This window comes from Boleophthalmus pectinirostris, unplaced genomic scaffold (assembly GCF_026225935.1).
Source record: "Boleophthalmus pectinirostris isolate CB_2022bp ecotype Guang Dong unplaced genomic scaffold, ASM2622593v1 HiC_scaffold_18, whole genome shotgun sequence".
Lineage (NCBI taxonomy): Eukaryota > Metazoa > Chordata > Actinopteri > Gobiiformes > Gobiidae > Boleophthalmus > Boleophthalmus pectinirostris.
The window spans coordinates 15,894,508-15,906,726 of NW_026571133.1; the positions used below are offsets into that span (position 1 = coordinate 15,894,508).

The 12,219-nt window shown below is 37.0% G+C and overlaps 1 protein-coding gene across 4 annotated transcripts in view; it reads left to right on the top strand.

The window, feature by feature from the left end:
* gramd4a (GRAM domain containing 4a) overlaps positions 1-11,670 on the top strand; it is a 59,231-nt gene extending 47,561 nt beyond the window's left edge. For all 4 annotated transcript variants that reach the window (XM_020926358.2, XM_055153412.1, XM_055153413.1 and 1 more), the window contains 14 exons: positions 992-1,130; positions 2,411-2,436; positions 2,553-2,644; positions 3,013-3,104; positions 3,453-3,501; positions 3,589-3,663; positions 4,399-4,442; positions 4,520-4,629; positions 5,822-5,976; positions 8,916-9,060; positions 9,637-9,730; positions 9,952-10,042; positions 10,133-10,201; positions 11,085-11,670. In XM_020926358.2, coding sequence (XP_020782017.1) covers positions 992-1,130; positions 2,411-2,436; positions 2,553-2,644; positions 3,013-3,104; positions 3,453-3,501; positions 3,589-3,663; positions 4,399-4,442; positions 4,520-4,629; positions 5,822-5,976; positions 8,916-9,060; positions 9,637-9,730; positions 9,952-10,042; positions 10,133-10,201; positions 11,085-11,195 — 1,292 coding nt within the window. In that variant the 3' untranslated portion in view covers positions 11,196-11,670. The remainder of the gene's footprint in view (positions 1-991; positions 1,131-2,410; positions 2,437-2,552; positions 2,645-3,012; positions 3,105-3,452; positions 3,502-3,588; positions 3,664-4,398; positions 4,443-4,519; positions 4,630-5,821; positions 5,977-8,915; positions 9,061-9,636; positions 9,731-9,951; positions 10,043-10,132; positions 10,202-11,084) is intronic.
* The last annotated feature ends 549 nt before the right edge of the window (positions 11,671-12,219 follow it).

Below are 12,219 nucleotides of genomic sequence, written 5' to 3' on the forward strand. Positions count from 1 at the left end.
GGAGCCATGCATGACAGCTAACAGTGTTCCTCCTTACAAAATACAACACTAATATGTGATTATGCTCAAAAGCAGGGCAAATGGTGACTGACAGTGCCTTATTTTGACATGTATATACTTTTTGTTGTTGCCCCATTCGTGTTACTTTGGGACGATGGTGTTTCTGGTAGTTTCTTGACCTATAGTGACCTAGTGAGGGAAGTTCGAGCGCGTAGAAAGAGGAAAAGGACACGGACTAATATTAGAAAATGGGCTACAATTGTAGACCACCTCATCTAGGGCAGACGTGCTGCTGCTTGAATGCTGGAGGTGTGTCTTAAAGGGATACCGTGTTCAAACATTTTTACTTTACACATTTTTCAGTAAAATTAATGTTATTTATTTTGATGAAGTTTTTAAAATACACAGAAGTATCATCTAGTAAAGAAAAAGTGTACTTTGATTGCCCAATACAGCACAAGTTTCAAGGTTTTACTTTTCAATATTCAGTTACATAGTGTCTAGTTCAGTTAATAGCAGAATGATAAAATGGTAAAGGTTTGTCTGGTGGATACGACCTTGTGTTGTAGAGATTAGGCAGTATACAAAGATTAATAATTAACATTTTGGTATTTCTAATTAAATGTACCTATGCAAAAGCAGGCAAAAGAAAAATTACAACATTTTATAATCTAAATGAAAAATATTCTGTCAAGATGCTATGGACATTACAATATGGGACAGAGGCCCAGTGGTTAGAGCTGCGGGTTGAGGGGCCAATGGCGCAGATTGACCAGTCAGTCTGTGCCAGGGCAGCTGTGACTACCATAGAAAATACCACCATTATGGAGTGAATGAATAATGACTGCATTGTTGCTCTTTGAGATCCTGTAAAGTGTATTAGTAAAGTGTAAGGCATTATTATATTATATTATTAATACATATTGCTGCAGACACGTCACTGGTTGAACATGCTAAATCCAATGTTATATCTGTTGTTTGCTCTTTGCAGCAGAGAAGCAGCACCGAGAGGTGTGGAGCTCGCGGCTTCAGAAGTGGCTGTATGAGCGATTTGGGGTTTACCTCGAAGATTTCCGGTTCCAGCCGGAGGAGAGCACCGTGGAGGCAGAGGAGCCGCTAAGTGCTAAAAGGTGGGTGCGGTTCAATACAACATGAAGTGCCTCTCCCAACCGATCGATCAACGGGTTATTAAACTTAAAGAGACATTTAAAGCAATACAGATGTACAGAATATGGTCCTGGTTAGTTTAGACTTTGTTACTTTGATATAGTTTGATCCTATTTGCCTGAATATGGTAGGGTTGTTGAAAGTTCAAAACTGTCAATACTCAGATATTAATCCTTATTTAAACAAAATGCTAATGAAGTATTGGTTCTATAAAAATCACATAAATAGAGCAAAATGATGGTCTTGAACTATACCAAAACTAGTAAAAAACCCCACACATTATCTTATTTGAGTAGTTTGTCATCAAAAGTGGCATTGAGCATGAAGCCTTTTACTTTGTATCAAAAGTTTAGAGTTTTAAATGTTTGTGTTGGTCTTGGTTTTATCCTGATATTGTGCTGTAAAGATTCATCTTTGTTAAATTTTGTGTTTGTTTAATTTCTAAAAATGGTATTAGCTCATAACTTTATAATTTTAAATCTAAAATATGTCTAAGCTTAAGGCAAAACTTTGGCTTAGAACTGCGGCAGTGAAAGGTGGCTGGAGCCTTGAATAGTACATGAAATGCCCAAGTATTGATGTGGATGATCAAACAGATTTGATGCTACAACAGCTACAGAGAGCTCCACAGGTGTACGCTCAATATGCTCATAATATCTGAGGAGCATCAGATTTCAGGACCAAAAATATTTCAAATCAATGCACCATGTACAGAGCAGACATTCATAGCATTATAATGAGAAGATTAATTCTAATTTTCTCCTCAAGTCCAGCAGTATGAGTCATACAAGGTTACACCACAATCAGTTTTATTCTACATGTTCTAGGTAAAAAGAAAGGAAAAGATCAAAATTAACTCCCATGCTTGACTAAACAAAAGCAGGGGAATTTCAAGAAGAAAAAGACACATTTTTCATTCATTTTGCAAAGCTCTAACAAAATTGCACACAGCTTGCGGTATACAGTTCATACATTCACCACAAACATGAACCAATTAACTCCTCTCTGAGTATGATGCAAACTGCTTCAGAGATGATATCAGGACTATACCAGTACTAATCTTGAACAGAACAGGACTAAAGCAGGACTAAAATGTGGTTCTCGTTTATTTTATTTTCTATGAAAAGGTATGAGTCATGGAGGTATTGAAGGCCTGCGTTGCACACCTCCACTGCTCAGTTTTATTGTGTATGTCTCCCTACGTCTGTTCTGACCTTCACTTTTTCTTCCTCTTCCTCTGCAGGTTGACAGAAAATATGAGGCGGCTAAGTAAGTGCATAAATACTTTTTCAGGAAATATTCAGTCCTGTACAAAAGATTTATTTTAGGTTAACGATGGCCCATATCTCAGCCCTTACACATGTTTACGTTTGTTTGTGTTCCAGAGCGAGGAGCCCGACCCGTCACAAATTTTTTAAGGAATCTTTCAGCCTTATCCAATTGGCACTCTGTCTACACGTCTGCAATTGCCTTTATTGTGAGTATTTCACATATAAAATGTATGCAGTATGAACTAACTTGTGTAAGACATGTGGTACTGTTAGCCTCTGTGCCCTATGTCCCTGTAACAACAGTAACTGTAATAAATAGCTGTGTAAAGTCTGCAATGACATTACTGCACACTGCCCGGGCACCTCTGAATCACACTTGGCCTTCTGATTGAGCTTTGATGGAAAAGGCCAAAGCCATCAGCTCAGACCAGAGCTGATTGAGCTGTGAGTTTACTGCAGCCTGTAGTACTCTCCATCTCCACTGGATCTGTTTATATCTATTGGAAGTATAGTCACTGTATTAGAAAGACGTGTTGAATATTACATGTTATTTAAACAGTATCTCTGTCTGCAGATCTACATGTATGCTGCTTGGCATGGCTGGGCCATTCCCATGTTCCTCTTCCTGGCCATCCTGCGTTTGTCTTTGAATTACCTCATTGCCAGGTAAACCCACTCCTGTGTTTATGTACCAAGTGCAATGACAAGGAATGACAAGAAACAACATTGTACTATTTATTGGACAAAAGCTGTATTTTACCATTTTAATACGTTTTTACCACATCTATTCTAACTTTTCTGATTTACATTTACTCCCAGTAATTTATTTTCACATGTAAATAACACTGTAATTCCTCTAATATGACTATGAAAAAGGGTGACGAACAAGGACAACATACAAAACAGCTGATGCATTGTCTATAGTACACTGTGTTACTTTAATGTAGTTGTTTGACTGTTTGTAACCTGTTAAAATGCTGATCTTGTTTCTTTGTCCTCTTGTTCCTGTTTTAGAGGCTGGAGAATCCAGTGGAGCATTGTGCCTGAAATCTCTGAACCACTGGTGAGACCACACCCCTTTGTCCCTCTGCTCATGTGACCTCTGACCTCTTACATTGTATTTATTTTATATCTGTGAATGTAATTACAGCAGGAGCCGCCAAAGGAAGACCTCACAGTGTCAGAGAAGTTTCAGCTCGTATTAGATGTTGCACAAAAAGCACAGGTACTTAAACCATAAATGTATTCATTTATACACTATCACCAAAATCTATGGAATGGGGCAGAGTGGGAAATTAAAATTTTAAACTTAATCTGGATGTTTTAGAGTGGGTAAGGTTAATGTATTTAATATATCCTACAAAAGCCAGTTACTGACGTACAAGTCATGTGTCTGTATTTGAGTAATGAAAATAGATGTGTGATATGTTTAAAGGGCGGGCATTATGCAAATCATTTCTTATTTTTTTATGCCTGAAAAGGTTTTGAATGTTGTTCTCCATGCATCTTTGAACATTTTATCAATCTCTCCTGGGCTCTATTCAAACCCTCCTCATGGTTAGCTGTAAGATTCTGTCCAAATGCTCAGCCCACAAACCTACATCATGCCCCCACGCGACATGTCTCCATAAATACAGAAAAACATGATTCTAAACTGTACACAGCAAATTGATGAGCCTTATACAGTGCGCAGTAGTTTCATTAGTGGGATGCATGCTGATTGTGTTGTGATAGTGCTCTGAAGGGGGAGTAACCTAATGTGGGGAGCAAAGGGAGGGGAGACTGTCAAAAATGAAAGTGAAACATGTTAATACGTTGTTTTTGGGGAATATGGCATTTTAATAAATTTTAATAAAATACCTCCTCTTTAAGGCAAGAATGTAAGGAACACAGATAGTGGTTATGTAACACATTGGGGTAATGACTTAATATTTTGACACTGCAACTGTTTTCCTTGCAGAACCTATTTGGTAAGATGGCAGATGTTTTGGAGAAGATAAAGAAGTAAGCCACCATAACTTCAAGTGAAAATAAAAACATCGTTATTTAGAAGTAGAATTAATGTATTTGTTATTTTGCAGCTTGTTCATGTGGGTTCAGCCTGAGAGCACCAGGAAACTTTACATTTGTTTGTGGATTGCGTTCATCACCTCCTGTGTCTTCCCATACAAGCTAATGGGCTTCATGATGGGTAAGAGACAAGGTGTCTGAAATGCTTAGTTCAATGAAAATTGGACAAATAAAAGCTTTCATCCCCACTTATGTAACTGCCAAAGAGTCTCAATTGTTCTGCTTCTATTCACTGGGTCTTGTTTGTTACACAAGTTTGTCAATAATATCTTTGCCCTTGATGTTTTCTAATTGAAGTTGTTTTAGAAGCTTGCAGTAAAAGATGTAAACAGTTCACAGAAATGTTCTCACAAAAGCAAGACAGAGACAATAATGGGGCTTTCAGATAAGTCCTGCTTTGAGGCCAGTTTAGTCCTGATGTAGGCTTGGTTTGGTCCTGTTATAGTCCTGGGTCAGTCCTGGGCTAGTCCAGGTTTGGTTCTGGGTTTAGTCCAAAATTGTATTTGCGTGTACCTTTTGTGACTATTACTTCATAGCTTTTGAAACTATTTATTTATTCATTACCCTGCGCATAACATTTAAACGTCCTTTTTTACATTATTTTTGTGCTTGAAGTCATGTTAGAATGCTGTTACCACCTCAAAAACAAACCTGAAGTTCTGCTTTGTTTCATTCAGACATTTGAGTAACCATTTATTATTAGTCTACATCTCCAAAGCTCAAAATGCTCTGTTCCACCTTGTGATGTCATGGGGTAATAGAAGAAGTGCTCGAATGCCTTTTTAAACTCGATACACGTTCACTAGAATTGTTTGGATCATTTCTGCTCTGGAATTGCTGATCTCAACTGAACAAAAAGTACAGAGCATTTTGAGCTTTGGAGAAGAACTCAGCGTATATATACAGGATTTGTGTGTTTTAAATGTGTGAATGAAACAAAACACAACAGTATAACATAGATCAGAAAATAGGGGCCCTTCAACTGTTAACTCAAAACATAATAAGACGTCACAGCTACATATACTGTAGCCTGTATTATACAATTCTTGCAAATATTTTAGACACCAATGCAAATTCATCTTGTTAATGGACATTTGCCAGCTGCCATTGTCCTTCAACTATTCAAAATATTCCCTTTCAACGTGAAACATTTTAATTAAGTTTTTAAGTAATTAAGTGGAGAAGGACAGAGCTGAGCCAGTCATAATGTGTTTGAATTCAATCTACCAAATGAGTGTACAAAGCATTACACATAATAAGGCCATTATAAAACTGTTATTCAATATAGATTGTGTCTGTTGTGTCTTTCTCAGGTCTGTACGCTGGGATTAAGTTCTTCATCATAGATTTCTTGTTTAAGAGCTGCCCAAAACTGAGGGACAAGTATGACACACCTTACATTGTGTGGAACAGCCTCCCCACAGACCCCCAACTCAAAGAGAGGACTAACGCCACTGTGTCCAGACGGGTAAGCAAAATACATATTATTATATAATATCTGATCTACTATCCAAAGTTTTCACAATGATAACATATTAGAATCATTGCCATACTGTTTAACAGTTTGAAACAAAATTCTCTCTATATATATATCAAATAGGAAAGGTCAAATGAAAAGCATGTGAAAACTATCAGTTGGTTAATTATAAGGCTTTATCAAAAAAACAATGGCATTTTCTCATGTTTAAAATCCTAAAAGTGGTTCATTTGATTTCATTTATTTTTTTCTTACTACTGGTCACCCTAATCTCAGTTTGAAAAGGTAGATGCAATGTCACAGTAAGAAACTATTACTTACATTAATGACAATGCTAGGATATTTATATACGTAGTTATTGTATGTCAAACTGTCTGAGCATTGTAATTGTGAAATATTTCTTAATTGTTATACTTGTTTATTATGACTTGATTAACGCACATTCATTAATACAAATACAAATTAGGACTTGGCTGTAGGTTCTATTGCGTCATTGAGTCAATATAATATCTCTCATTAAAAAACAAAATGGTTTGTGCGTTCTTCTTAAAAGTCCGGGGGATGATGTAATGTTTTTCTTCAACAATCTACAGAGTTGTCATGGAAACAATAACTGCATTTCACAGAGGTCAAATTAGTGCATCGAGCAGAGGAATCATAATTATTAGATTAGGAGGACATTAATTTGACAGATGAAGTGAGATAAACATAAGAAGTCGTATGCAACAAATGAATCAGTAGGAGTTGGGGAAAAGTACCAGCAGAGACAGAAACAAAGCAAAGTATAAATACAGTAAAATTAAACTGAACCATGAAGTAAAAAGCATGTCCAAATCCAATTAAATGAGACAAACATGACACAGGTCCAACATGCCCAAGAAAAACAAGTGTCTATTCTTATATCTGTCACATATATAGGCCCTCTTTATACTATTATTCAGTCTGTCTGCCTCCGTGGTGTTAGGTGCTGTAGGTCACACAGTGCTTGATGTTACCAGGGGTCTATCACCCACCTCTGTGCCCCCTGCGGAGAGTCCAAGTATAAACTACATCAATAGTTTTAAATGCCTCAGGCTCTGTCAATAAAAGTCTGACACTGGCCTCAGTATTAAGACCATTGTATATGGTTAGCTTAAGGGCTTTATATACTTGCACTGCTGCTACCAGTAGGGCTATCCAACATATTGAAATTGAATATGACAATATCGAATTAGTTGGCATTGCATCATTATCATTATAAAATATGACTACAATTATTTAGATAACAAAGTGATGAAAATATAGAAAAATATACTGTATCTTTTAGTTTAGACCTCTACAAAAATGTTCTGAAACATTTTGGATTCTTTAAATCGTCTGAATAGTACTTTTCTCTCAAATACTAACTCTTATTGTTATTTACAATGTGCTACCTGAACAAAAGTTAACTGAACTTTTTAAACATATTGGGCCTTAGCTATTACTGGTGCCTCTGGGAAGAAAGGTTCAAGGGGACCAATGCGACACAATATGATACAATTTTGTCTTCTTTATTATTATAGCATTCTGACACTACAGTGTTACTTTTCATAGTAGATGGTTGGTTCAGGGGTAAATGCTCTGTGCCATGAAGCTCAACAGTGACCACCCACCCCTCAGTTCCAGAAGTAAATTTCTCATTAATTTTTTCAATAGACTTTCCAAAAAAAATATTATGAAAAGTTTGAAAGCTAGCTCAGGGCTAATCAGCTATGTGGTAATTAATGACCACAAGACCTGTCATTTTTATTTAATCTGTTTCTGAACCTCCAGGTTGACTTAAGATTTAAATGTGCTTTTGGACGTAAAACAACTATGTTATGGGTATTAGTTACCACATACCTGGTTAACATCTGTGATGTCTTTGAACTTGCAATACTAGATTTTTTTTTAAATGTCTATGGGAAAAATGAATGTAAAAATTTATTTCCAGAACAGGAGCAGGAGGCCACTGTTGAGCCCCATGTCAGGGGGCTGTAGTTTATATGTTGTGCGTATGTGTTGTGCTTGTGTGAGAGTTTGTGTGACCTAGAGTGACCTTGTGCTCGTCTCTCTCTCTCAGCTCTCTGGCGTTGAAAAGGTAGGGTCTGCCTGTGCCTGGTGTGCTCTGCTCACCTCAGAACTGCCAGTGTTTGACCCAGCAATGGATCAAAATGTCACCCTTCATTGCCTTTTTTAATGCATAAACATTTTTATATTGTTAAGTATGTTTTAACTGAACTAAGTTGACATTTTGAATCCATTACCATAGATGCTCTGCAAAGTAGCACCGTGTCCAATGAGTAGAAGCTTAGTCTAGTCAGTCAGTATGTACTGTATAATAGTGCCCCCTTTCTCCCTTTGCACTCTTAGATGAACAGTGAAATCAAATTGTTGAAAATGTTTTATCCTGTATTTATGTATATTTTAGAAAGATGAATTGTTTAAACATGTCTGCAAAATGTGCATCTACAACTAACACAGTACTCATGCAATTTGGAAGAGTTATGCCTGAAAATATAAGATACTGTTTCGTCCATGACATTAAAGTAGCAGGGCCAGTATTTTCCCATAATATTTAGGTTTCCCCTTTAGTGACACTTGTTGCCTCTGCACCTTGGGAATATAAATAAGGATTGAGTCAAGCCAGTGGTCTGAACTAACTAAACAATGAGGTTATGCTTGTGCAGTGAAAGACCCTGATCTCTCACAAACTAATTCTTCATGGATGAGTGAATGAAGGCCCCACTCTGCTTTGCACGTGCCACCTGAGTCTGCTGCAGAGATGTGAAAACAGGGCCAATTTTAAAGCACTGCAAAGGGATGTCATTTATAAACACATAAATGCACCAACTGTCTGCCCCCCTCTCTCTCCATGACTTTTTGTGACCTTTTCCCCTGCGCTTCCTCTTCCTCTTTGGTGTGCCGTGTAGATTCAGCCGGTGGCGTCCAGAGGAAGCCTCGCTACTGTCCCCTGTGGTGTGAGCAGAGAGGAGGAGACGGGCCGGTCCCACAGCACCAAGAAGGGAGCCTTTCATGAGGTCTTTAGTCTGCCGGAGTCAGAGCGCCCTCTGGCAGGTGAGTGGCTGCACTACAAGTCTGTTGAAACTGCAGTGTTGAAGTACTGTCACACCACTGAGCAATAATTTCACACAGGAAATTACTGGTCATCAAGCACTTGTTATGTTTTCAACAAAGTGGATTAGTTTTAAGTATAATAGAACATTTGTGTTTTATCAGCCTAGTTTTTTGGAGCTACGATGATGAGAACAGCACTGAGCCCTCCATGAGTGAAGCAGCCAAGTCTACTAGACAGAAAAATTACTTTGAACTGCAAAATGAGATCAATTAAAAACGAAAGCCTTTTTGTCAGACAATGGATAAATTGCAGTGTCAAAAAGCACAAAAAGGCCAAGGCAGCAGTAGAACAGTAAAAGCACAATCAACACTGAACTTTATAATGGCTCTAAATAAAATTGAAAACAGTGCATAGTTGTTTCTTGCAAATTAGGCCACATGTAGTCCTATTGTTATGCCTGATTGGTGTAGTCATTATTTTACCTTGGGCTTGCTGATCCTAGAGAAAAACAAAAAGACTTTGTTTGTTTGTATAGATTGATTTTCATGTTTTTCCTCTTCCTTTCTTGTCTACAGTCTGTGAGAATGGCTGGAGGTGCTGCTTGATAAACAGAGACAGGAAGATGCCCACAGACTACATCCGCAACGGTGTCCTCTACGTCACGGAAAAGTGAGAAACATTCTGATTTATTCCTAAAAATTATAATTTTTTCCAAAGCCACCTTCAAAAGCCTCTCAAAAATGTCAAAACAAACTAGTCTACTGCAGCACTGAAATTCTTAGAAAATACAAATATGAATCCTGGGCTGCATCTCTGTGAAAAGACTTTTAAATATCAACTCTTTGACATTTTGTTCTGAAGAAGTATTTTTTTCTGTCTGTGTCTCGCAGCTATCTGTGCTTTGAAAGCTCCAGCTCAAGGGCAAATGCGTCAAAGAAAAACAAAGTGATCAAACTGGTCGATATCACCGACATACAGAAGGTAATTCATTCTTCGGGTACTTTCTACCATGACGATAGTTCAGTATCAAATGCTGTATTTTTATTTTTATTTTTTTATTGCTCTTTTTAGTATAAAGTGCTGTCAGTGCTGCCAGGAAGTGGGATGGGCATCTCTATAGCAACACCCTCCACACAAAAGGTACTGTACCAAAATTAAACGGCAAAAAGTTGATATAATTAACAGAATTATGGTAAAACAATGGTTACATGGGCAGGAATATCAGAATAGCCCCTGGTCCCTTTGGCTATATTTTTATTTTGAAATTTCAAATAATTTTATTCTTGGATTAGTAAGTAGATTTTTAGACATTTCTTAAGTGGAATCCATAAAGCAAAGTAAATGAGGATGGTGTAAAAGCAACTTGTTGTAGGAGCAGACTAGCAATCAGTGTATTTATAATTACTGTACTTTCACATTATTATCATATAATTTGGCCTCTCTTAACTTCATGTTTTTTACTCTTTCTCACAGTGTTGCTTAAATTAGGGAGACGGTACCACCAATAAATCATTAAAACTGATTGGAATAACAGACTGAATATTTTGTGGATACTAACCGAATTGTGAATATGCTACTTATTCCTTTCAAAATGCCTTGACAAGCCTTTTGGACTGTATTATTGTCAAAATATAAAGGATTAAGATTTAAAAGTGTTTAACAACAGTTATTTCTTCATGTACTCTGCACTGAAACAGATCAAAAGGTCATGGTTCATGTAGTTCCCTTTGTTTTTATTTTATTAATATTTTTTTTTAATCTAAGCCAAAATAATGACTTTAAGCAACTTGATATATTGTGATGATCCACAATATTATTGTTAGATTTTTGACGATACAATATCACAATATTTTGGTTAATGTTACATCTCAAATCCCTAATCCCCAAATTTAAATACCCTGAAACTGAAGGTGAAGATGAAGATAAACATACTATAAACTACTATAAACAATTTGAGATGTTCCTGAGTAAATACTAGATTAATCTGTATAATGAATCGCTAATAACTCACTTTTTTCTTTAGCCATTGGTGTTTGGTGCCATGATCCATCGAGACGAGGCGTTCGAGGCCATCTTCACTCAGTACATGAAGATAATGACGACGAGCAAACCACCGTCCAGCGCTGAACTGTAGGCTACTGTCGTCATAGCAACTGACTAAATTCACTATGAAAGGGTCTGTGGTGTAGACCCAACGCCTTTTAAAGGTTCAACTGCACTGGAAGATACCTATCACAAGCCCCTCCCAGTCTTCTGTCTGCCTCCAGCTCTGATTGGCTGATTTCCACTTGTGGGAGGAGCTACAGTGAATGATACGCTGGTTAGCTATTGGGGTTTCGGTACTGGTCAAGTCTCTACTACGAAGTGGAGGACTTTGAAATTGTTTTATCATTGGGTAAAGTTTAAAGAGGAGGCTGGTACTCTTCTGAATGACTGAAAAACTTTGCCCGCTGCTATGCTAACCGCGTCCCTGTGTCTGCATGTGTTGTGTGTGCGTCTAGTGGCTATGTTTTTGTACTTTATGGTCCTGGGGGAAAGAAGATACACATAATTATAATATAGGCAAGTGGAGATAGGGCTGGATAATAAAAAAAAAAATACTTTTTTCATATTGTTCAATGTCTTTGTGTGATTTAAATGTGCTGCCATAGTGAGAAGTATCTGTCCAAAAATCCAAAGGGCTTCTTTAATTATAGGCTTGTTGAAATAATGTGAGTTTACAAAAGCTGTTTTCATCTGATATAAGTACAAAGCCAGCAATGACCACTTTCTTTATTATATTTTTAGACACCATTGTTTTAAGGATTGAAGGACAATGTTGACCACCATAGACTTAAATGAGTTGAAATTGGGTTCAAACTGACACAGGTTTAAGATAGGTACAAATAATATATATAATCCAATTTCTAAATTAAATCTAAATAAATATTTTTTTTCAGATAGATGTATTGATAATGCCATGGCAGTAATTTGTCTATCCATTTAATTTACAATTTTGCCAGCTACAACAAAGATTACCAATGAAGTATATTTATTTGGTAAATTTTGGTGCCTTTGGGGTTTAACTGGTCCATCCCACCGACTGGATTTTGAACATCTTTATGTCTTTAACTAAGAACACTTTTTGTTAGTTTACATTGATTCTTCCTGTAGTATTT